Below are 26210 nucleotides of genomic sequence, written 5' to 3' on the forward strand. Positions count from 1 at the left end.
AAATAAGGAGAGGAATACAAAGATGGTAATCTATAACTATGAATGGGAATGGGACGAACTCACCCATAAAATAGAAGCAGAGAGCAGAATGTATCAAAAACCAGAATCCTACCATATGTTGTTTACAAGTAACACATTTGAGGGAGGTAGGCATACCCAGAGTAAAGGTAAGAGGCTGAAGTAATATCTATTGGACTTCAAATGAAACAAAAAAAGCAGGAGTAGCAATTATGATCTCAGACAAAGCTAAAGCAAAAATAGATATCATTAAAAGAGATAAGGAAGGTAATTACATCTTGAAAAAAAGTAGTATAATGAAAAAATATCATTATTTAAACTAAATACACCAAATTGCATAGTATTCAGATTTTCAAAGGAGAAACTAAAGGTGCTTAAAAGGGTAAGAGATAATAAAACAATACTAGTGAGGGACCTCAACCTTCTCCTATCAGAAGAAAATAAGTTGAACCAAAAAATAAATAAGAAAGAACAGGAAATGAATGAAGTTTTAGAAAAGTTACATTTAAAAGAAATCTGGAGAAGATTGAATGGGGATAAAAAAGAATATACATTCTTTTCAGCAGTACATGGTACATATACAAAGATCGACCATATGCTTGGGCATAAAAACCTCATGACCAAATGCAGAAAAGCAGAAATAATAAATGCAACTTTTTCAGATCATAAGGTAATAAAAATTATAATCAATAAAATTCATGGAGAGGCAAATTAAAATCATAGAAACAATCACTGATTTCACTGAAGAGAATGACAATGAGGAGATAACATATCAAAATTCATAGGATAAAGCCAAAGCAGTACTCAGGGAAAAATTCGTGTTCCTGAATGCTTATATCAGTAAAACAGAGAAAAAAGCAGATCAAGAAATTGGGCACGCATCTAAAAAAAAAAACTAGAAAAAGAATAAATTTTTAAAAACCCAGTTAAAGACTACATTGGAAATCCTAAAAATCAAAAGAAAAATTAATAAAATTGAAAGTAAAAGAACTACTGAACTAATAAGACTAGGAGCTGGTCCTATTAAAAAAAAATAAAATAGATGAGTATTGGTTAATATCATTAAAAACAAGAAAAAAGAGAATCAATTTTGATTACATAAAATTAAAAAGTTTTATATGAACAAAACCATTGCAACTAAAATTAGAAGGAAAGCATACAATTGGGAAACAATCTTCATAACAAAAACCTCCAACAAAGGTCTAATTACTCAAATTTATAAAGAGCTGAACCAATTGTACAAAAAATCAAGCCATTCTCCAATTGATAAATGGGCAAGTGACATGAATAGGCAATTTTCAGTTAAAGAAATCAAAACTATTAATAAGCGCATGAAAAAGTGCTCTAAATCTCTAATAATCAGAGAAATGCAAATCAAAACAACTCTGAGGTATCACCTCACACCTAACAGATTGGTTAACATGATAGCAAAGGAAAGTAATGAATGCTGGAGGGGGTGTGGAAAAGTTGGTACATTAATGCATTGCTGGTGGAGTTGTGAATTGATCCCACCATCCTGGAGGGCAATTTGGAACTATGCCCAAAGGGTGCTAAAAGACTGCTTGCCCTATGATCCAGCCATAGCACCGCTAGGTTTGTACTCCAAAGAGATAATAATAAAAGAACATGTACAAAAATATTCATAGCTTCGCTCTCTGTGGTAGCAAAAAATTGGAAAATGAGGGGATGCCCTTCAATTGAAGAATGGCTGAACAAATTATGGTATATGTTGGTGATGGAATACTACTGTGCTCAAAGAAATAATAAAGTGGAGGTATTCCATGGGGACTGGAACAACCTCCAGGAATTGATGCAGAGTGAGAGGAGCAGAACCAAGAAAACATTGTACACAGATAATGATATACTGTGGTACAATCAAATGTAATGGACTTCTCCATTAGTGGCAATGCAGTGATCCTGAACAACTTGGAGGAATCTACGAGAAAAACTACTATCCACATGCAGAGGAAAAACTGTGGGAGTAAAAACACTGAAGAAAAACAACTGCTTGAATACATGGGTCGAAGGGATATGGTTGGGAATGTAGACTCAAATGAACATCCTTTAAACAACAACATGGAAATAGGTTCTGATCAAGGACACAAGTAATACCCAATGAAATTGCCCATTGGCTGTGAGAAGGGTGGGTAGAAGGGAGGGAGGGAAATAAAGTGAGTGTAGTAACCAAAAAAATAAAAAATTAAAATTAAAAAAATATACCATTAAAAACAAGAAAAAAGAGAATCAAATTACCTATATCAAAAATGAAAAGGGTGATTTCAACTCTAATGAAGAGGATATTAAACAATTATTAGATCTATTTCATCCAATTTTATGACAATAATTCTGATAATTTAGGTGAAATGGATGAATATTTACAAAAACATAAATTGCTTAGATTAACAAAAAAGGATATAGAATACTTAAATAATCTCATCTCAAAAAGAAAGAAATTGAACAAGCCATCAATGAAGTCCCCAAGAAAAAACCCCCCAGGGCCAGATGGATTCACAAGTGAATTCTATCAAACATTTAAAATAACAATTAATCTCAATATTATACAAACTATTTGGCAAAATAAGCAAAGAAGGAGTCCTATAAATTTTTTTTATGACAAATATCGTGCTGATACCTAAGCCAGGAAGACCAAAAATAGAGAAAGAAAATTACAGACAAATTTCCTTAATTAACATTGATGCAAAAATCTTAAGTAAAATACTAGCAAAGAGACTACAGCAATATATCACAAGGATTATTCACTCTGACCAGGTGGGATTTATACCAGGAATGTAAGGTTGATTTAATATTAGGAAAACCATCCAAATAGAATTAATCATATCAATAATCAAATTAATAGAAACTACATGATTATCTCAATAGATACAGAAAAACCTTTGACAAAATGTAAGATCCATTCCTATTGAAAATGCTAGAAAGCATAGGAAGGGCCTTTCCTTAAAATAACAAGTAGTATTTATTTAAAACCATCAGCGAGTATCATCTGCAATGGGGATAAGTTAGAAGCCTTCCCAATAAGATCAGGAGTAAATAAGGCAAGGATGCCTATTATTACCACTATTATTTAATATTGTACTAGAAATGCTTACTTTGCAATAAGAGAAAGAAAAGAAATGGAAAGAACTAAAATACACAATAAGAAAATTAAACTATCACTCTTTGTAGACAATATGATAGCATACTTATAGAATCCTAAAAAATCAATTAAAAACTAGTTAAAATAATAATTTTAGCAAAGTTGCAGGATATAAAATAAACCCACATAAATCATTAGTACTCCTATACATTTCCAACAAAACTCAGCAGCAAGAGTTAAAAAGAGAAACTGCATTTAAAATTTCTCTAGACAATATAAAATATTTGGGGATCTATTTGCCAAGACAAACAGGAATTAAATGAACACAATTAAAAAACATTTTTCACACAAATAAAATGAGATCTAAACAATTAGAAAAACATTAATTGCTCAGGAGTAGGCCAAGATAGTAAAATAAAAATGGAAATCCTACCTAAATGAATTACTTATTTAGTGCCATGCCATATGAAACTACCAAAAAACTATTTTATACAACTAGAAAAATATAATAACAAAATTCATCTGAAAGAAGAAAAGATCAAGAATATCAAGGGAACTAATGAAAAAAAAAGTAAAGGATGGAGCCTAGCAGTAATAGATCTTAAACTGTACTATAAGACAGTAATCATCAAAACAATCTGATACTGGCTAAGAAAGAGAAGTTTAGATCAATGGAATAGAGTAGGGGTAAATGACCTTCACAACCTAGTGTTTGATAAACACAAAGATTGCAGCTTTGGGGACAAGAATTCACTATTTGACAAAAACTCCTGGGAAAATTAGAAAAAGGTATAGCAAAATTTAGGTTTAGATCAATATCTCACATCAAGATAAGGTCAAAATGAGTATCTGATTTAGTAATATTAGAAGAAATATGGGGAACATAGAATAGTTTACCTGTCAGATTTAGGGAGAAGGGAAGAATTTGTGACCAAAAAAAAGACAGAGAACATTACAAGATATAAAATGAATAATTTAGATTATATCAAATTAAAAAGCTTTTGTATAAACAAAACTAATGCAACCAAGATTAGAAAGAAAGCAACAAACTGGGGAGGGGGAGGAATTTTAACAAAATGTCCTGGAAAAGGTCTAATTTCTCAAATATATAAAGAACTAAGTTAAATTTATAAGAATCCAAGTCATTCCCCAATTGATAAATGGTGAAACGATATGAATAGGCAGTTTTCAGATGAAGAAATCAAAGTTATCTATAATCATATGAAAAAAATGTTCTAAATCCTTCCTGATCAGAGAAATGCAAATCAAAACTCTGAGGTACCACCTCACACCTATCAGACTGAATAACATGACAGTAAAGAAAAATAATAAATGTTGGAGAGAATATGGTGAAATTGAAAAACCAATGCATTGCTGATGAAGCTGTGAATTTATTTATTCGACCATTCTGGAGAGCAATCTGGAATTATGCCAAAAGCCTATATATATATATAAAAGAATGCATGCCTTTTGACCCAGCAATACCACTACTAGGTTTGTAACCCAAAGAGATTTTTTTTAATGGGAAAGGACCTGTTTGTACAAAAATATTTATCAAATTTTTATCAAAAATGTTTACAGCTACTCTCTGTCTTGGCAAAGAATTGGAAACTAAAGGGATGTCCCTCAGTTGGGGAATGGCTGAATAAATTGTTATATATGATGGTGATGAAATACTATTGTGCTGTAAGGAATGATGAAAAAGAACTGGAAAGGATGAATTGATGCAGAGTGAATTGATGCAGAGTGAAATAGGCAGAACCAAGAGATCATTATTTACAGTAACTGAAATATTGTGAAACAATCAAATGTAATAAGACTTTGCTACTAACAGCAATATGATGATCTGGGACAGTTCTGAAGGATTTGTGAAAAATAATGCTATCCACCTCCAGAGAAAGAACTGTTGGAGTATAAATGCAGATAAAAAGGAGAATTATAAAAGGTAAGAGGGGAAGGGAAGGAGAGAGAGAGACTCAGAGACAGAGAGAGAGAGAGCACCTCAAGGTCAAACAAGGTTTGACAAGTGGGTCTGGATCCAGCCTGATGGTAGGTAGTCCAAGTCACTCCTTAACTGGTTATCCAAGTCATGACATTATTTGTCAGACCTGGCTGACAGGGGTATGACCTGAGACTAATGAGATAGAGAGACTGAGTAAAGCAGCAAAGCTTTATTGGGGGGAGGGGGGAGAGGAAAGGAGATCAAGGGGGGAACCTACAACCTGTAGCTGGCTAGGGGCCTCCATCTGGGTGGAAAAAGGGGCAGTCTTTTATAGGGTGGTGGTATGGGATGAGGTAACCTGGGCTGTCTCTATTGGGCAAAGTTGGGTACTTGTGTCCAAATGATTGGAGATCCCTAAGGGGGTTGGGAACCTTGGTCTCTGGGGTTGGGAAGTTCTCAGGCTTGATGGTCTATGATTTGGAAGGTCATTTGTCTAGGCCTGACAGGGAAGTATTGGTGTCTTGCCAGGTTTTACTAGTGGCAGTGTCTGTCCCAGGCTCGGGCAGGTGCTAAGGGTGTGTGTGGAGGGGGGAGAAGAGGGGAGGGTGGATCAGGGGAGTATTGGTCTCTATAGGGATTGGAAAAGAGGAAAGGGAGGTTTGGTCCCAGGCTCTATCACAAATAAGAAAGTTCTTCTAAGGAACCATATATTTATTACTACCAAAGAGCTAACAAACTATTAGATATTGCTCCAATGTCTACTATACCTCAATTTCTTTTAATCACCTCTCAGATAATACCTTTCATTCAGAGAAGACTGACTTACAGAAATTTTTATTTAAATGGGCTTTCTATAGTGACTAAAATGCTGATACCCTTTGAACCAGAGATTCCACTGCTAGAGATATTCTTTATGGAAGTCAATGATCAAAAAAAGGCCCCATGCACATTAAAATATTTTAGCAGCACCGTTTGTTATAGAAAACACCTAGAAACAAAGTAAAGTAGATGTACATCATTTGAGAAATTACTAAACAAATTTTATGTGAATGTATAATATTATTATTGTGCTTTCAGAAAAAATAAATATATTACTACAAAAAAGTTATATCAACTGATGGAAAATGAAATAGCCATGACTAGAAAAGCAACATAAGCAATGACCACAATGTACATAAGAAGAATAAAAAGACAATCAATTTTAAATGCTGTCAAATTATGACTGAGCTTGGCCTCAAAATAGACTTGTGGGGGGCATTCCTCCTCTGAAGTAATAATAGGAAGAAATGGGTATAGAACACTGTATCAGATTTTTTTCAAATATTAGTGCTACCGAATTACTTTTTTTTCCTTCTTATTCTCTTTTGAAAGGTTTGATTTTAGAAGAATAGGAGTATATTTAAAAATGTAGCTGATAATGAAAACAAAATATATCAATAAAATTTAATTTTAATGTCCTTTTCTTCCAACTTATTATTTATGGGCCTATATCTTGCATTAAAAAGTCCCTTTCTTCCTGACCTAAAGATGATGCCTAATCTCAGCTCAGACAAAAACAAAAAAATAACAGTTTAGGCTTAAAGTATTATAAGTTCTAATTAAATATTACAAAACAATCCACTATTTTTGATTTTTGTAAATTTTACCTTGAATTTCATGGTAATCCAAGCTTATTTTCTTTAAATAAGATACTACAATCATGTCAAATGTTCGAACTGTAGCTTCTGTTCCCAACTGTAGGACATTAAACACAAGAATAGTATCTTCTTTTTCCTGTTGTTTGGTAAGTTCCAAAATCACCTAAGGTGGTAGGTAGAATAGATTAAAAAAAACTTGAAAAAAGTTCAGTACCATTCAATTTCAAAATTTGAAGGGAAATGAATAAATATATTTATATAAGCTTGCATTTCTTGCCTACAGCAAAAAAGAGCCTATATCAGTTTATTCAGATAATAACTTACATGTAGACATTCCTAATATCAATTGTACCTCTTTAATTTCAAATTTGAGTTGAAGATCAATGAGCTCTTCATTTGGGGGTTCTGTGACTTTATTTATCTCAGATCCTTTGACACTTCTGCCAGTCTGTTGTCCTCCATCTTCAGCATCAAAATATTCATCATCAGATTCTAAAGGAAAGAAATATTTATTGAGCCTGAAATATCATAGCTGAAAATTACATATAAATACTCAAAATCTAAACTGACCACCACTAAAATGCCATTTAACCTAGAAAATCTTTACATCAAGACAACATTAATCTTAATATTTAAGACCCAAGAAATGAATCAGTTTATTATAACAGCCAATTCCAGTAGATAAAATGCTATTGGACTATAAATCAAAAACACCCAAGTTCAAATCTGTATCAGACACTTACTATTACACTATGTGATGATCATGGGCAATGCATTTAACCTATATCTTCCTAGTTTTCCTCAGCTGAAAAATGGGGATAATACTAGAACCTACCTCCCAGGATTGTTGAGAGGATAGAATCTATGAAGTATTTGCAAACTTTAAATGTCGATAAAAATACTAGCTATTGTTACTGTTTCTATAGGTTATGTTTTCTCCCTAGTATACTTGCAAATACAAAAAAAAAGGCATATTCCTACAAATAGCTTTCCAGAACAGTACTCCTATCCCCATTTGACACTATGGATAGCACCAATGTTTCCTTATCGTTTTTTAGATTTGATTCTTAGTCACAAATAGAGGTCAATTTAAGAAGCATTTTGTTTTGTTCTATTTTTAAATAAGACTACTTATTCCTACTATTTAAAATTGTTAAATGTAAAGTTCTGGAATATCATCTAGCCTAACCCCTTAATTCCAAATAAATAAACTGAGATTCTTTATCTCAGATAGGACACTCAGTGGCTTGACTAGTTTGCATAGCTACTACCTTTGGGTTGGCTATGGCTAAAACTGAAGTAGCCTGATGATCAAAATCTGTGTACCATATCATGCTGTCAGTAAATTGCTACAGAATTTTTTTATTATTTTCACACTTTTTAATTTTTTAGTATCAGTTTAAAGATTTTTTAAAAAGCGCATTCTACAATTTACAATTCCTTACCTGAATCTACTTCTTCTAGTAGCAGTGAAGTGTCCAGTAGTCTTTTTGTCCCAACAGATATAATAGGAATAGAGGCTACCTAGAAAAGAACAGGTGGGTAAAAATAAAAGGTAAGCTCTTTGTACACGATGATTATTTGTCTTTGTATCCCCAGGGTCTAGCTTAATGTGGATGTTTAATAAATGATTACTGAGTTATTCAGGATTCAAGACACAAAAGCTATTTTTATACTTATATATAAATATATCTTTTTACAAGCATATCAGATACATAATTATCTTATCTTTTATACCTAATTAGATTTTTCTAAATATTAGACTACCATAAACACTTAAAAGATGCTAAATATGTATATATATACATAGCCATATATAAATTATTTTATTTATGGTCAAAGGTCAATGCATGCATGACCACAGAGGTAATAAAAGATAATAACTATTACCAATGCAAAATTATTTCCTTTTCTTAAAAATGGCATTAAAAAGAAATAATATTCTAAGGATTTTAATCTATAATAAGTGACAATTCACATTCTGCAGGCAAGTTCAAAGTTGAATGGTCAAGAATTTTTAACTTTTTCCATATTACAAAGTATGTGACAATTATATGAGTTGTGGCATAACACAAAGAACTTCCTGCCTAGCTACACTGAGGGAGTACCATAACATTAGAGAAGTAGCTCTTTGGTTGGTTTCTATATTCCCCTCACCTACCTGGCTTACCATATATGTACCATCCCATTAGTGGACTGAATCAATTATGGAAATGAGTTCCAAGTTTTTGTTATTCAATGATATAATTTTATCAAATATTGGCAAAATAAATATCAAACCATCTATCACTACAAAAATCCCTAAATGAGGTGAAAGTGATTTAAAGAATAATTCGAAAGTCAAAAGTTACAAAAAAAGCCATTTAGATAGAAAATATTTTCTAAGTGCATTTACCTTTCTCTCTGGAGATTGCACATTTGATTTTGTTGGCAAGGGGATACTGTGAATCAAATCCAGTACATTTTTCATCTTTTGGTCAGATAGTCTCACATGCATCAAAGGAAGCCCACCTGAAACTTTAAATCTGGAAATGAAATTAAAAGTTACTTTCCCAAGCATATTTTTATAATTAGGCCCCACTGTACAATCATATGTCTCAATCTAGGAGGGCTTTAATCTAGCTATAAATTTCTTTACTTAGCAGACATTAAAGAATGGCATACTCTCTAGAAGATCTTTTTCCAGATAATGTAAGCTTAGTCCTGTATATACCATGTTTAGTACAAAATATTTCTGAAATGAATACATTTCAGAACTTTCTTTAAGAGATTATACTAAAGATAACATACTCTAAAAATGCAAAGGACAAAAGCTTTGTGACAATTATTTAAAAGTCTAATCTGTACATAAATGGGTTTTTACTATATGATATTCAGACATTGATTAAGAATCTGATTAAAATACTGCAAGATAATTAAAGTTTCATATGAATTTCATGATAATTTTCCTAAATTTAAAAAACAATTTCACTTTTTAAATTCCCTCAGATAATAAAAAACTTCGTTAATTTTGTAACAATCATTCAGATTATTCAAATTTTACATTTTACTCTATTAATGATGAGAATCTCCAGTTCTACTTGAAAACACACATATACATACAGAGACAGAAATAACATTTAAAGACTACAAATCCTTATGCAGCCCTAAAGTAAGAACTATGTCAAGTCACATAATTTCCTCCATAAAATATTTTCAACTTAAATAAAAGAAATCACTGCCCTTTCACTTCATGGAAATTTGATCAAAATCAAGTAATTGAAGCAGTCAAATTTATTTTATAAAAGAAAGAAATTTACATACAAGCATATATTACCTGGCCATTCTAATGTCTTTTTCCACCATTGACTTAGCCAACTCAACATGAATATCCATAGGCTGTAATATATGCAAAGATGATGGGTGCTGAAATCGAGCTTTTTTCCAATTTTCCCCTTTACAAAAAAATTACAACAAAAAATAAATTACCTAAAATGTTTTATTCTTATTGTAGGCATTCAATAAAAATCTAAAAGTTGCTTGAAAAGAATGAAAAAACATATTAGCCAAGGGCAAAAGTGAAGCATGTTGAAACAATGCACATAGTTCTGTATTTATTTAGAGAGTGGCAATATAGGAAAAAGACTTTTTGTTTTTAAGCCCTGACCCTTCCAACTTAGAATCAATACTATGTATTAGTTTCAAGGCAGAAGAGTGGTAAGGGCTAAGCAATGAGGGTTTAAGTGACTTGTCTAGTCACACAACTAGGAAGTGTCTGAGGCCAAATTTGAACCCAAAACCTCCAGTCTCTGGGCCCAGCTCTCAATCCATTCACTAAGATTCCTAGCTCCCCCTTGGGCCACAGACTTTAAAAGCAAATAAAGATTTCTAAGTTAATAGGTTAGTCCCAGAATTTGTCAACAAATTATAGGAATAAAAAGAAAAAGAGTGAATATATACATACATATATGGATATGTGTGTGTCTATACATATTTATCTCAGAAATATTTATAGCAGTATTTCTTGTGGTAGCAGAAAACTAAAAACAAAGACCCTATCAATTGGTGAATGGCTACACAAATCATGGTACACAAATACAATAGAATATTATACTATCAAAAAAAAAGAAAATTATAGGCATTAACATGAAACCTGGGGATGTTTCACTTAATTGATATTGGTATTCACTTAATTGAATTGATAAAAAGAAAGTAGAATCAGGAGAACTATATACCCCATGACTGCAGAGATGCAATGGAAGTAACAATAAAACATTCAGCGGAGGACAGCCTAAATGGTAAAAGTAAGTTCATGATATGAACTCCAATTAAAAGAAATGTCTAGCTGAGAAAAAAGACTTAGGGGAGACATGGTCACCATTTTCAAGGTTGTGTCATATATATCTCTTTGGTCTTAGAAGACAGAACTTAGAACAATGAGTAGAAACGCAAAAAAGCTTTGATTTAAACTTGATATAATAATGAATACTGTAAAAATCAGAACTACCCCAAAATGGATGACCAGCCTGCCTTGGGAAGCAAAGAAGTCCACCTCCCTGATTAATTACTTGCTACATGCATACACAGGAGATTCTTTTCATATTTCAGGTGAACAAAGAGCCACTGAGGTCCCTCCTAACTGAAATCTGGTGATTTTGTGATGTGAGTTCCAATATTTATAATCACTAGCTATGTGACCTTGGTTAAGTGGCCAGAAAGTTACAATGCAGCTCACTGAGAACAGACTCTTCATTCCCAACAATTAAATCAAAACAAATGTTAACCAAGAGAAAATAAGTAATAGCCTGTATTAATGGTTTTTATTTTGATAACAAAAGTACCTATAGTTATGTAAAATTGGAAAATTAATGTTAGGTGAATTTTAAACTGCATCTAATCCTGATAAGATACACAAAAATGTTAAGATCTTTGGAAAAGACAAAGAAATAGATTGTTTCTTCCTTTGTATTCATATCCCCAGTAACTAGCTAAGTTTGTGCCAGATGTATTCTTGAAAAGACACTTAGTGAATGTTAGTCTAATCAATGATGTATAAGCATTTGTGTTAAAGGCAACAAAACACAATAAAAGCACTGCTAGTTTGTGCTTTAATTCAAGTTACTTAGTCAATTATATCATATTCTATTAAGATAAAAATTTAAATTTACTTTGTATGTAGATAAATGTATCAAAAATAGGCTAAATTATACTTGGACTGAGACTTAGATAACATAAGAAGGCCATATGTTGTGAACTGAATTTCTTATAGTAGTAACAATTTTCACTGAGTCACTTAGACACTCCTTTACCTAAAACTCCTTAAGAGTCAGTAACAAGTCGACACCATAGGATTCTTGTGCCCCATCTATCTGTCAAGGCAACTAGCATTAGAATTCCTGGATTCCAAAGTCACAATAAGAAAATTTTACCTGATCTTGCAAAAAGAAGTTGAACACTTTTAATCCCAACATCAAACTTGTCATATGCCTTATCCATTATTTCTTCGAGAGATGAAGTAGTAGTTTGTCTTTTACTTTGACCTATACTATTTAGCTACAATGAAGAAAAAAATATAACTTATTCCTCCAAGGCATACAAAATACCAACATTATTAAAGACTTTTAGTTAGATCAGGTAGTGAATAACTGAATACTTCTCTCAATGGATTCCTGGTCCTCTTTCATCAAGACCGTATCTCCACACACATTCCTTTCATTTGTTCTCTGTTCTCTCCTGAGAGGCAGGAGAGTTTGAGGGGAATGACCTGAAAGTCTCCTAATTGTATCTATTGTATCTATTCCCCTATCTCACTACCCAAAATCACTTTGTAACTCTTTTGCATATCTTGTATAACTTGTTTCTATATGCAATACCCCTCTCCCCCCCGCTAGAAGGTAAGTGTCATAAAGTTAGGAACGGTTTCATTATTTCTTTGTATCCCCAGTGCCTAGGACAGAAGGAAGAGAATAAGCATTTACTAGGCACCTACTATGGGCCAAACACTCAACTAAGTACTTTATAACTAATATCTCTTTTGATCCTCACAACAGGAGGCACTATTATTATCTCCATTTTACAGGTAAGGAAATGTGAGGCAGATAAGTGCTTAAATAAATCATCTAGGACAGTGATGGTGAACCTTGTAGAGACAGAGAACCAGGTCCTGTCCCTCCCCACCCCTGCCCCAGACCAAGTGTCGTGGCCCTTCTCCCCACCACATGCTAAGTATGTCCCACCTCACTCCCTTACCCCACACAGGGGAGGGAGAAAGTACTTGCACTGGGCTTCTGGACAGAGGGGTGGGTAAAGTGATGGTTGTCCTCATTGAGTATAGAGGGGGAGGGGAGTGGTCCAAGCCTTCTACTCCTCTCCAGCTCTGCCTCCTGTTAGACACCCATCTTCCTGCCCTATGTGTACCCATTGGGCTGCTGGGCAGAGGGTGTGAAAAAATGTTATCTTATGTGGTGGAGAGAGGAAGGGAAGCAGCTTCACCTGAGTCCCTCTGGCTTTCTAGTAATGAACTGGGGGGGAGAGGCACATGCCCACAGAGAATGGTCTCTGTGCCATCTTTGGCACCTGTGCCATAAGTTTGCCATCACTAATCTAGGGTCATACAGTTAGTAAGTGTCTGTGACTAGATTAGAACTAAAAGTCTTCCTGACTCCAGTACTAGCACTTATCAACTGCCTGTAGTAGATGCTTAATAAATGCTTGCTGCTACAATAATGCTAAGGAAAAGAATGACCACTACTAATAACTGAAAATCTAATTCAGCAAAATTACAAAGAATAAGCACAGTCCCCAAAGAACAGATATAAGAAAACACTGTTGTTGTTGTTGTTTTTAATTCCTTTACAGAGGTAGACAATGTAATGGGACAGATAAACACTGTATGTATATTATCGGATCTTTTTTGATATCTTAAATTGGTTTTGCTTATTTTTTCTCTATTTCTTTAAATAAGTAAATATATATAATATACAATCATACATATACATATGTATATTAAGTTATGAGTAAGATGATATAAAAATAGCAATAAAAAATTAAATACATGCCTAAATGAATATTTAAGGCAGCATATATGTGGAATCCACCACAATTTGACGGTCTAGAACTTGGTTTTTAACCCTACTTTCCTCAAGTACAACCCAAGCAGTTTGGTCACATTGGCCTTATGGTCAGTACTACCTATCTTCCCCTTTCTAAGTACATAATGGCCAATGGTTGGGATTCTAGGTTTTAATTCTTCAAAATCTCAGCCTTCATCTCCAGGTATAGTTTTCAGTCATTCACTAGCAAAGCTGCTTCCCTCTATTTAACAATTTTTGGTAGCTTAACAAATATTCAGGAACTTACTTGAACTCTTAGAATTAAAAAAAATTCAAATAATGAATCACAAAATTCTGAGCTGTATTAAAAATAATATGCTAAAAAGTATAAATAGTATGTATATAATAAGTAGTATATAATATATTATGTATATATTACATTTATGTGTATTATAAATGTAATAATATGATGGAAATTCTTTTAAAACAGTTTCAAAGTATACAGATTAAGACAACATAAGGTAATTTAAGGAAAATATTCAAAACTAGAGATGGGTTTTTGTGAGAATGAACACTGGATGTAGAAAACACAATATACACACATAAATTCATACCTGAAAGGTACCAAAATCCAAAATTAGAATATCTGATTTTTCATGATGGAATCCTGTCCTTGGAACTATGAGGTAAGAAGGCTTCAAATTAATTCTTAAATCAAGAACTTTCCGTGTTTCAATAATATGTGTAAGTCCTAAAATTGACAATAAAAATAAGAGAGTAAGTTAGAAAATAGGAACAAGCTATTAATAAACAGTAAAAACATAAATTTAAAAAGGAACAATATTAAAATAACACAATCATTTTTAGGTTACAAAGTACATGACTGTTTTTAAGCAAGCATTTAAAACTGTCTCAGAGAGATGAATAACCAAAGCATGCGCTCTGGGGCAGGAGACATCATTTTCTGAATTAAAAGTCAAATGTTCACTAATATATAAATATGATATGGAAGACAACCTGTCTTATTTTTGGTTTTACATTGGGTTCAGGTCATTAGAATGCAATAAAGGCTTCAAAATATGTTATTCTTAGTATTGGCATTAGTGTTGAAAAATAAGACATTAAGCTGCATATGTACTTTTTTCTGTTTCCAGTTGCAGTTTCCAAGTGAATATCAGAAATTCTGTGTTTATTATAAATAAATGAATTACTCAAATAATTTACCTGCAGCTGTTTTCTCTTTAATTTCTTCTAGTTTCATCAATGTTGCTGATGTTATCTGTTCAAGGTCTAATCTCTTACTTGCTTGAAAGAAATCTGCCATTGCATTTATTGTTTTCTGTAAAATAATTGTTAAGCTAATTCTTTCCATTTAACAAATTGCTTTCATAGTGTATTATCCCAAGAATCAGCTTAGTTCTAGATAATAACTGATATGAGTTTGGATAATCTCCTAGACTGTCTTATAATACTCTTTTACCACATTTTCCCTAAATTTTGGGAACAAAAATGTTGCTTATAAGCCTCCCAAAGAAAAGTAAAGGCAGGGACCCTAGACAATTATATGATAAAAAAGAGTAGGAAGATCTGATAAAGGCATATTTCATAGGAATTAAATGAAGAGGAAAGAGAGTATAATTTTAGAATAGAGAAACAGAAACACAGGACTACACATTCATAAGATGATCTAAGTCAGAGGTATCAAACACACAACCTGAGCCACATGACTCCAGCAAAATCCCCTAGTGCTGGCACAATTTTTAATATTTTCCACTGTTATACTTACAGCATCATAAATGATCTCTACAGGCTGAGACTGAACTACAAGAGTTTGATCAGCATTACTGTTCTCTGGATTGGTCTCAAATTCTATTTTAAGCAATGATGAGCTGCTATCTCCAATAGAAGCCACAAGAGATGGAACAATATTTTCTTGCATTAGACCAGTTACATACCAATGTTCCAGTTTTGCTTCTACCCTACAAACCAGTAAAATAAAATGTAAGTATACTTTAATGTGATGCATGGGGAAAAATAATCATATAAAATTCTCTGAGAGAAAAAAATACATTTTCCAACCAAAGAACTAATTACAAACTAGCTTTTAAGGACTACAAAAGCTCATACTACAATACTCTTTCAAATTGATCTTCCATTATACAAACTCCTCTTCCAGGACAAATTGATCTACTGATTGACCATCTAAAAATGTTTAGATCTTTTCATTTTCTTGACTTTGCTCATTGATATCATTCTCACCTGCCCATGCCCCATAGGAGTTAAATGGAGAGCCCATTTTTCCATAAAGGCTTCAATAATCACTCCTTATTTTAATTCATATAAATTTATTGTTTCTATCATTCCACCACTTAATCACAAAGTGCTTTATGTGACATACTGACATACTTTATAGCATAGATTTTAATATTTCTTAACTTGTGTTGTTCATTAACTTTTTTGTGTGCTTGGATGAATTCAATGCTACTTAATCCAATGATGAAAATGCCTTTTATTATTGGTCTTTGTTTTGCCATATCCATGAGGGGTAGCTGACTATAGTCTTCTATTCCTGGTTTGTTCCTGGTTTTGTTTCAGGAAAACAAGCAAAGCCCTTGATCAGTTCTCACAAAATAAAACGTTCCATTTTTTTCCTCACAGTTTCATTTTTAAAAGGAGCAGAAGCAGGAAGAGATAGGGAGCAAGAGGGGAAAAAAAAATTTTTTTAATGCAGTTTCACAGATGGGATGTAAAATGGGACTGTGAACTCTAGAGATTGGCAAATGCCTTACTAAGAAAACAAACTTAAATGAGCATACCATAAATGATAGATACCTTGATATTTTCTCTGGATCTTTCCTTCCAACCCTGATTTCCTATTAATTCAAAGGTTCTTTGATCTTAAAATAAGAATGGCTATATATGTTACCTTTTTAACTGGAGGTTAAGGCCCTTGTGGGCAAGCACTATTTACAAATGTATTTAACATTCTTTGTAGCTAATAACACAAAAAATAAATACCTCAATTCTATTTTTTTTTTAATTTACCTAAGTGCCTGTGCTCCTGGTCGCTGAGATGCTTGAGTGCTTAAGCCAATGATTTGTATTTTAAGTATCTCTGGAACATTTCTGTATTCTCTGATTGTAATAGATGTGCTTAGCAGTTTTAGTGTCATTACATGGGCCACATACTAGACAGAAAAAAATTTTTTTAAACAAAGTTTGAATAGTTTCTATTTTCTTGCAAGATAAGTTTTCAATACATATTATATGCAAACATTTAATTAACTGAATTTAAATAATTAATATGAAAAATGTAATACAGTCAAAATACTAAAACTAAGTTTTGCAAGGCATTTTACAACTACAAGTATTATTAATCCATTCTACATAAATGAGCAAATTAAGGCTCATAAGAGCTAGATAAGCACCAAGGTAATATAACCAGTCAGGTCTTATCTGAACTCAGATCTTTCTGACTTTAAATCCTGAGTTTTGGCTATAACACTAGTTAACATTTACCTTTAAGGTTTACAAAATGCTTTATATATACATTATTTTAATTGATCCCACCATAACCTGATGATATAAAACTATTCACATTCAATATAACTTCTACAGTCAAGAAAGAATATCATTAGAGAGTTTAATGATCAGTTTCTTGAATATTATGAGATAATCCAAACTAAGCAGACTTATAGAGGGTCATGAAGAAAACAACAGCATGATACTAACAAAATCTCAGATTTATTTAGATGTTTTTAAGGTTACTCTTAAACTTACTAACATAGCTAAATCTAAGCAGGGGAAAGAATTTTAATAAATGAAGTACTAACTCCAGACATTTAATAACACTAATAAGCAAATTCTTGGCCATGGAAGTTAAGTGAATCATTCAGAGGCACATAGCTAAGACCTTTCAGAGTCAGGATTAGAGCCAAGGTTTTCCTGACTACATGCTCAGTATTCTAACTATTTTTACCATTTTGCCTCCCAACAACTGAGTATGATATTGAAACAAAAGCTAAATTTAAACTCTAATGTTTTTACCACTCTTCCAAAATTGGTTCATAATCTAACACTTTCAGATTTAGAACAAAATACATTAGCACAATACTTATTTTATCAATATATTTACCTGCTTAGGTAAAGTTAAGTTGTGGGTACTGTCACTATATCCAATGGCAGTGAAGAGTTTTGCCTTTTCCTCTGGAGTCATCAGGTCATCAATGGCTACAATAAAAATTCTAATTTTTTTAGAGAACTATTACAGAAAGATCACTTTACTCTGATTGATAAGAATCTACTAAAAAGTCTGATAAAAGTGCCCTAAGGGAGCAGCTGGGTAGCTCAGTGGATTGAGTGCCAGGCCCTAGAAATAGGAGGTCCTAGGTTCAAATCTGGCCTCAGACACTTCCCAGCTGTGTGACCCTGGGCAAGTCACTTAACCCCCATTGCCTAGCCCTTACCACTCTTCTGCCTTGGAACTAATACACAGTATTGATTCTAAGACAGAAGGTAAGGGTTTAAAAAAAAAAGTGTTCTAAGAGAAGTAGCCAAAGTGTTAGTTTAATTACACCTCCTATATTTTTTTGAGTACATATTAAAACAGAGTTGGAAATCCAGGTCACATTGCATTACATATTATTTTTATAATTTTTTGGTTTAGCAGGTAAAAGTTTTATGATTGCATATCTTATTATGCAGTACAGTATTATTAAGTTAGTTCTTATTTGACAAAACCCTTTCAACCGCTTCTATGAAACTCTTGTCTATTTCTCAATATATTCACCCTCCATAAAAGATCAAAATAAAAATCTCTTCACTTTATCTTATTCAGACTTAAATTCACACTTATTCAACACCACACTTATACTGTATCTCAAGCCCTTATTTCATGTTATTTTAAGGAATTTTGTTAAATTATCTAAACAAGAATGAATATATGTTTCATTTCTTTATCAATAAAGTACACACTGATTTGAATTGAAACTTACTTTCAGAAACCAAGGATTCTTCATCATCTTTTCTCTTAGCTTCTTTCTTACCCCAGAAGCCACTAAACCAGCCTCCGCTACGCTTCTCTCCTGCATCAGTAGATTTTTTTCTCAATTTTTGCCCAGATCGAATCACCTAAAAAGTAAAAAAGATTTCTTAATTTATTTTAGAATTCATTCAATTCAAATCTAATACTATACAACAAGGCATAGTGAATTGGGGGCTGTCCAACATTGTAGTAAGCAGGAACTGGATTCAAATCCACTACTGACACTTTACAGTCTTGGTTGTGTGGTCGTAGGAAAGTCATTTAAATTTTCAGTGAGTCTCAGATAATTCTCTAAGACTCTTAAGTTAGAGAAAAATTACTGGCCTTCATTGGCAAAGGGGGCTTCCTGCATTATATTAACCCAGGATATAGATCTCCCAAAAATATATTTAGATTGTGAAAGGGACTGTACCTGACATTTGTGTCAAACTACCCCTTTTTTTAAACTGATAGAAAACTAAGGCTGAGAGAAATTAAATAATATGTCCAAGGTCATAGGGCTAAAAATTGGCAGATCTGTTTATTGAATCCAAACCCTTCAGTTCCATTGCCAGTAGTGCTCTTTTTATTGTCCACAATTATATATAAGAAAACTCTAATATATCTTTCTATGCAACTTAGAATTTATATACAGGTATCTCTCTCTCAATTATGCTAATTATGTATGGACATGGAAAAAAGGATGAAAGGGAAAAAACATTTCGTTTTAGTTAATATATATATTAAAAGTCATTTATCAATAAGAACTAAATTGACTTTCAACTGAATTACTTTAATGGTCATTTTAATTATTCTAATTTGATTACTATTTACACTGTGCATACCTGTTAATAAGGCACGTTTCCTTCAGTTGCTTCGTCAAATATTAAAATTAGATTTCTAGATGTTAGGTTTAAAAAACCAGTGATAATAAAATGCTTAGAAATATAAAATCACATAAAAAGGTACCTACTTCAACTTGAGCTTGTTGCCTTGCTAAAACAATGTTGAAAACATCAAGAGTCTTCTCTAAGTCCTATAAAACAAAAGGATAGACTTTAAATAAATGAATGATTAAAAAGAAGAGATATTTTTAAACAAAAGGTTTATGTTCATCCAAATATATTCTTGTCCTCCTTGAAAAACTCTGTAAAAATAAAAGTTTACTTGTGAGTAAAAGTAAAGATCCTTAAAATGAATCAAAATTTATTTAATTATACAAGGTGATAAACATTTCATTAAATCCAGTCAGAAAATAAGATTTCTCTATATGTCTTATCAACCACAGTAAGCTTTAAGCACAAAATTGGAAATGCCTTGTTTATATATCATCTCCTCAAGCTGATAGCTGGTAATGTTTCTTTCTGTCTCACAAATACCATTCTTAAGTCTAATGACTTACTCCTTAAATCCATTTCAGTCATACCATGGATCTTACCATTAACTTATAAGTGCCCCTTCCTTCATTAAAAACTGAGATCTTCCTTTGTCTGGCTATAACTTATATAATTTCATTTCTCCCTAATATGTTCTCCTCCTAAACTCATTCTTGACTTCATGGGGGCCTCTAATCTCTCTAGCTCTCAGTACATTTTTAGGCAATTGCCCTGGCTTGGACTTTACTTCCCACCCTTTCCTATCTTGTTCCTAAAGCAAGTCAAATAGACTATAAAACAATCTTCTACTCTCAAATGTCTTGTCCTATCATCATTCATTCCTTGCCAAATCTCACCTCAGGGGTTAGTCTCACCATCTCCCTCCTCCTCAACTACTCACAGTGATGAACTGAGTTACAAGAAGTCATATAGCCATGCTAACTGAACACATTATAAATAAATAAAATAATATAAATATTATGAAATTATTTATAAATTATATATATAAATAAAATTATTTTAAAATATTATAAAAATATAAATAAAAAATATAACATAAAAAGTAAAATAAACACATTCACAGTATCCAACTTCTACTGGAGACTCACTTCTACAAAGCAATGTCTTTATTCTTCTACTATTTTATTTTATTTTATTTTATTTTATTTTATTTTATTCTCTATTTTATTCTCTAAAATTCTTCCAACCTTCATTTCTCTCTTTAAGCCTCTCACATCTTTATCTCCTTCCTCTCTCAGTTAGGAAACTTGACTCTTACTTTACTGAGAAAATTGTGGCTAAATAACATGCACACTCTCTTCTCTACATTTATTTATCTCCAAACCCTTTAATGTCATGCCCTGCTCTCTCCTCCTTTTCCCCTAGTCTCTGACAGGGGATAGCTTTTCTCCTTGCCAAAGCCTTGACCCCACTGATCTTACCTGTCTTGACCAGCAGTTTGCAACCTCAATTATTCTTCCCTTTCCTCCACCTGTATTCCCACTACCTCCTTACCATTGTAAACAACTCCTTATCTACTGGTTTCTTCCTTACTGCCTCCAAGCATATCCAAGTCCCCTTTATAAAACTCCAAGTTCACCCTGTTATCACTTCAAACTATATCCCTCTTCCCTTTATCAGCTGAATTCTTTGAAAAAAGTTTCCTATACTCTCTGCTTTCACTCCCTTTCCTCTTACTCATTCTTCAAACCTTGTAATCTTGCTCCTGATCTCAACACAGGACTGAATCTGCTCTTGCCAAAGTCACCAAAAGTCTTTCAAGAACCAGCTCAAGAGCCACTTTCCACTTGACTATTATCATACCTCTCAAACTACTCTGTATTTTATATCTTGATTCTCACTATACTTTTATATACCTTTGCTGATTCTTCAATTAAAATGGAAGCTCTCTGAGACTGGTATTATTTCATTCATTGTACTTATATCCCTCACAGTATAAAAAACACAGTCAATATTTGATTATTAATTCCATTCTTCTCACAAAAAAATTATGATGTTAATAGCTTTAACAAGTCACAAGAACATGGACATTAAAAAAATATAAACTGCCTTGGAGAATTTAAAAAAACACAGGAGTGAATATTCTCTCTTCTCCTATTTCAAAAGTCTAACTGACTGAGAATTCAATTCACAGTACACATAATGAATCAGTGGCAGAAATGGGACTGGAACCCAGGTTCCAAGGCAGAAGAGTGGTAAGGGCTAGGCAATGGGAGTCAAGTGACTTGCCCAGGGTCACACAGCTGGGAAGTGTCTGAGGCCAGATTTGAACCTGGGACCTCCCGTCTCTAGGCCTGGCTCTCAATCCACTGAGCTGCCCAGCTGCCCCCAAAAGTTATGTTTTTTAATTGAAAATATATTGAGTTTCCTGAAAGAAATATATAATAGTAAATGTAGTTACTATGCTACTACTTTTATTAGTCGATAACTAAAAAAATTTAAATGACTGTCCATGTGAAAATTGGATAGTTCTGCAAAATAGTACATGCCAAAATTAATATGCTAGTAAAATGACAAATAATTGAAAAGCTCACATTTATCAAAATTTGTTTTTGCATCAAGGTCACACTAAAAGAAAATGGGACTTCTGAATTAGAAATCAAATAGATCCAGAAGTAAACCCCCATTTTCCCTTAATCATTAATTAACATCCCCAAAACAAAGCAAATTATAAGTAGCATAAATAAGTAGGAAATACCTGAATTTCATTTTGTACTTCTTCTGTGATTTTACTCTGGGTTAGTTTACTTTTGTATGCATTTTTATAACACTTAAGAAACTGCCTGTGCTTTTTTATATTATTCCATGACCACATCTGTGTATGTCGTCTTATGTGGACTTCAAGAATAGCATCAATTGCATACTTCCACCTGAAAAAAATGGGATTTTTTTAATAGAAAATTAAGATTTAGCTACACGGCTTCCCTTTGCAGTTACCCCTGGGCTCGTTCTTCGCTCCCGCTCCGATCCAAGCAGCCCCGGCCCAAGCTTCTGCCTGCGCCAGGTCCAAAATGCCCAACTGGGGAGGCGGTAACAAATGTGGAGCCTGTGGAAGGACTGTGTACCATGCTGAAGAGGTACAGTGTGATGGAAGAAGCTTCCATAGATGCTGTTTTCTGTGCATGGTTTGCAGGAAAAATTTAGACAGCACAACTGCGGCCATTCATGATGATGAGGTTTACTGCAAATCCTGCTATGGGAAGAAGTATGGACCCAAAGGGTACGGCTATGGCCAAGGAGCAGGCACGCTTAACATGGACAGAGGAGAGAGGCTGGGTATCAAGCCTGAGAATGTGCAGCCTCACAGGCCCACCACAAATCCAAACACTTCCAAATTTGCTCAGAAATTTGGAGGAGCCGAGAAGTGTTCCAGATGCGGAGATTCCGTGTATGCGGCAGAGAAAGGAATAGGAGCAGGGAAGCCTTGGCACAAAAATTGTTTCCGATGTGCCAAATGTGGAAAGAGCCTCGAGTCAATGACTCTGACAGAGAAAGAAGGGGAAATCTATTGCAAAGGTTGCTACGCAAAGAACTTTGGACCAAAGGGTTTTGGTTATGGCCAGGGAGCAGGGGCACTCGTCCATGCGCAGTAAAGGATAAGATGTTGAAGGCAGCAAGAACCACAACGCCAAGCACTGAGACTTCGTATCAAGGCACAGAGAATCTCTTAATACTAAACTACTGTGAAAACTATTCCAACTCTACCAATAATACCAGCATTTGTGTACTGTTTGTTACTATGTATTATGGAGACACTAATTTGTAGGAGGAAAGCATTACATTTATTCTTTATGCTTTAGAACATATTTACTCTGATTTTAACTATATAGCAATTGACTAGCTTTTTATTAACAACTTTTGCTCTTTAAATAAACTTTCGCATTGCTTCTGAAAAAAAAAAAAGAAAATTAAGATTTATGAAGGAAAAAAACTGGAGGAAACTAACCTAAGCAACAGCATTACAAGTAAGTACCTCTTACATTGTAATCAGATTAAGAAAATCCAGTAAAAAGAAAAAAAACACTACACAATGGACCCCTGACTCCTATGAGAAATTCTTTCCTTCAACTTGGTCTGTCTATTGTACATTCCACAGTCACTATTTTGAAATTTCCTCCCCTTGTTTAAGAAAAACTTGGGAAGAATTGTATGAACTGACACAGAATTAAGAGACCAGAATTAAAACAATTTATGCATTTCTATAAAGACAAACAACTTTGAAATACTTCAGAACTCTGATCAATGGAATAAATCTATGATTCCAGAGTACACACTAATGATGAAGCTCACTATCCAATCATATTGCTTGCCTTTTTAAATGAATGGGGGGAAAGCTAAAGAGGAGAAGGGAATTTGGAAATGAACAATTTTTTTAATTTTAATTAAAATTTTAGGAGTGAATTCAAGGAACAATCTGAAACATACATATTTTTTGAACAAGGTCAAAGTAGACATTTGTTTTGTTTAAATATTTTTGTTACAAAGGTCTTGTTTTTCTTTCTTTTCCAATGTTAGAGACTAGATGAGAGACAAAGATGGTAGCTTTTTGCTCATTGAAGAAAAATTTTAATTAAAAAAAGCATAAAAATTACCATCTTCCATTCCAAATTCAAAACATATGTCTTTCTAAAACTAAGAGGTAGGAGGAAGTTACTAGCTGAAAATTCTCCCACTCCTCAAAATTTTCTGTCTTTACCTATATTTTTTCTTTTTCCCTTCTGGACAATGACTTTTCTATCACTGGAAAATTTAAGGCTATTCACCAAGAACTCTTATCTTCTTCCACTCTCCTCATCTAAATCACTCAGACATTCCTCTACTTCCCCCTTCATTCCAGTCCCTAACAAAGTTACCCTTCTACTTTCCAAAGCCTTCTATATATATCTGTGATCCTATATGATCCTGTCTATTCTATCAGATCATCCTCTAATCTTTCCTCTATCTTTTTGTTCCTTCCCTGATCCCTACAAACAAGTTCTCATTTCCCCTATGCCTAGAAGGTTATCTCTCTTCATTTATTCCTCTTAGTAACCTTGGTTTCCTTTGGAATTCAGTTCAAATACCCCCTTTTGCAGGATGGCCTTACCCAGCTCGTTCAGCTACTAAACAGCTTCCCCTTTTGTAATTATCTTCCATCTAGTTTTTATTTTATATATCTATTTATATGTTATTTCCCTTATTCCTATTAGAATGTAAGCTCTTTGAGAATAGGGACTGTTTTTACCTCTTATATCTCTAGCTCATAATATAACTTTACCAAAATAATCACAGGTAAGCTGCTCAGTCTAGAAATTTTAACCACATGTGCTGAGCACCCAAAGATAGCCAATTTGACTCTAACCTGTCTTCTACTCTTGATTTCCTTACATTCTATCACTCATCTCTTCCTATATATTTGGTAAGAACTAAGTGTTTAATAAAAATTTACTAAGAGACTTTATCTGTCCCCATTCCTTCTGGCACAGATAACAGTGAAAGAATCATCTGATTCTCTATTTCCATCCCCTCTTATTTCCTAATTTAGGGTCTTTTCTCATTATTGTACATGTTGTATGCATTTTGAGGGAAGGGATAGCTATGTTTTATGTTTGTATTTCTACTATACATTGCTAGAAATAATAGGCACCTAATGCTTATTGAATAAAAGGCACAGATATAAGAGAGGAAAGCACACAAAAAGAATAAAAAATAATTTGGCTAGAAAAAAATACCTTATGAGACAAAACTACAAAGACTAGTTAGTGCCAGCTTGTGGAAAGTCTTGAACTACCAGTTAAAGGAGGAAATGAGGAGTCATTAAGGACTTTTGATCTGAAGCATGATTGGAACAGACAATAACAGTGCAAAGAATGGGAAAAGGCTTGACCAGAAGAAACACCAGTTACATCTTATTTATAATAAGTCCTTACTCAGAACCTACTATATACAAACCACTTTCTCTCAAGCATAGAAATATAAAACATAACTCCTGTCCACAAAAATCTTTAAAGCATAGAAAAAGGGAAGAAAGGAAAAAAACTTTTATAATTGTATGTTATGATTAATTATATATGTAAGTACCAAAAGAGAGATACAAAGGGCTAAAAATTTTCAGAAGAAGCAAGAGAAAGTAATATAAGGAAGGTCTTAAAGGATAAGAAGAATATCAATAGTGTTATAAGGAAGAGATAAGCTTGGTGGGTTTGGCAGAGGGCAGAGGCATGAGACAGCAGAGTAAAGATTCTGGAATACAGCAGGACGGGTTAAGCTGTTACTAAGAGACAATTGGGTTTTGTGGTCTCTCTCTAGAGATATCTGGGAGTGTGTCTTCTTGTCCTTAGTGGCTGATCCTATCCTGATTCCTAATCTGATTCCTATCCTGCCTGCTGTTCAGTGTGCTGTTTTCCTTAGAGAAGAACCTGTTGATACTAAACCACTAGTCCGCAGTGATTTGTAAGACCAAGTCTAAGTCCTTTTGGATCTGGGATCTTCCCTGGGCCCTACCAGGGCCTACCTACCTATCACAGACCAATACCCTAATATCAACCAAGGGGAGTTTTAGTGTAGTTTAGGAAGAGCAGGTACTGGGA

The 26210-nt window shown here is 33.4% G+C and overlaps 2 protein-coding genes across 5 annotated transcripts in view; one reads left to right on the forward strand and one right to left on the reverse strand.

The window, feature by feature from the left end:
• Positions 1–26210, reverse strand: part of VPS13C (vacuolar protein sorting 13 homolog C) — a 213826-nt gene that overhangs the window by 124162 nt on the left and 63454 nt on the right. For all 4 annotated transcript variants that reach the window (XM_056807955.1, XM_056807953.1, XM_056807969.1 and 1 more), the window contains 14 exons: positions 22340–22511; positions 19719–19781; positions 18717–18852; positions 17858–17952; positions 16768–16910; positions 15509–15701; positions 14947–15061; positions 14337–14473; positions 12100–12223; positions 10008–10125; positions 9087–9216; positions 8137–8215; positions 7044–7183; positions 6701–6854 (listed from right to left, as the gene is read on the reverse strand). In XM_056807955.1, the coding sequence (XP_056663933.1) occupies positions 6701–6854; positions 7044–7183; positions 8137–8215; positions 9087–9216; positions 10008–10125; positions 12100–12223; positions 14337–14473; positions 14947–15061; positions 15509–15701; positions 16768–16910; positions 17858–17952; positions 18717–18852; positions 19719–19781; positions 22340–22511 (1799 nt within the window). The remainder of the gene's footprint in view (positions 1–6700; positions 6855–7043; positions 7184–8136; positions 8216–9086; positions 9217–10007; positions 10126–12099; positions 12224–14336; positions 14474–14946; positions 15062–15508; positions 15702–16767; positions 16911–17857; positions 17953–18716; positions 18853–19718; positions 19782–22339; positions 22512–26210) is intronic.
• Positions 22584–23485, forward strand: LOC100016597 (cysteine and glycine-rich protein 2). Its single transcript, XM_016423616.2, has one exon. The coding sequence runs from the start codon at positions 22653–22655 to the stop codon at positions 23232–23234; it is 582 nt and encodes a 193-aa protein (XP_016279102.1). The 5' UTR covers positions 22584–22652; the 3' UTR covers positions 23235–23485.

Source organism: Monodelphis domestica, chromosome 1, assembly GCF_027887165.1.
Source record: "Monodelphis domestica isolate mMonDom1 chromosome 1, mMonDom1.pri, whole genome shotgun sequence".
In the NCBI taxonomy this organism is placed as follows: domain Eukaryota; kingdom Metazoa; phylum Chordata; class Mammalia; order Didelphimorphia; family Didelphidae; genus Monodelphis; species Monodelphis domestica.

What these genes read in the sequence shown, in the direction of transcription:
- LOC100016597 (XM_016423616.2), top strand. Translation starts at nt 22,653, where the DNA reads ATGCCCAACTGGGGAGGCGGTAACAAATGTGGAGCCTGTGGAAGGACT.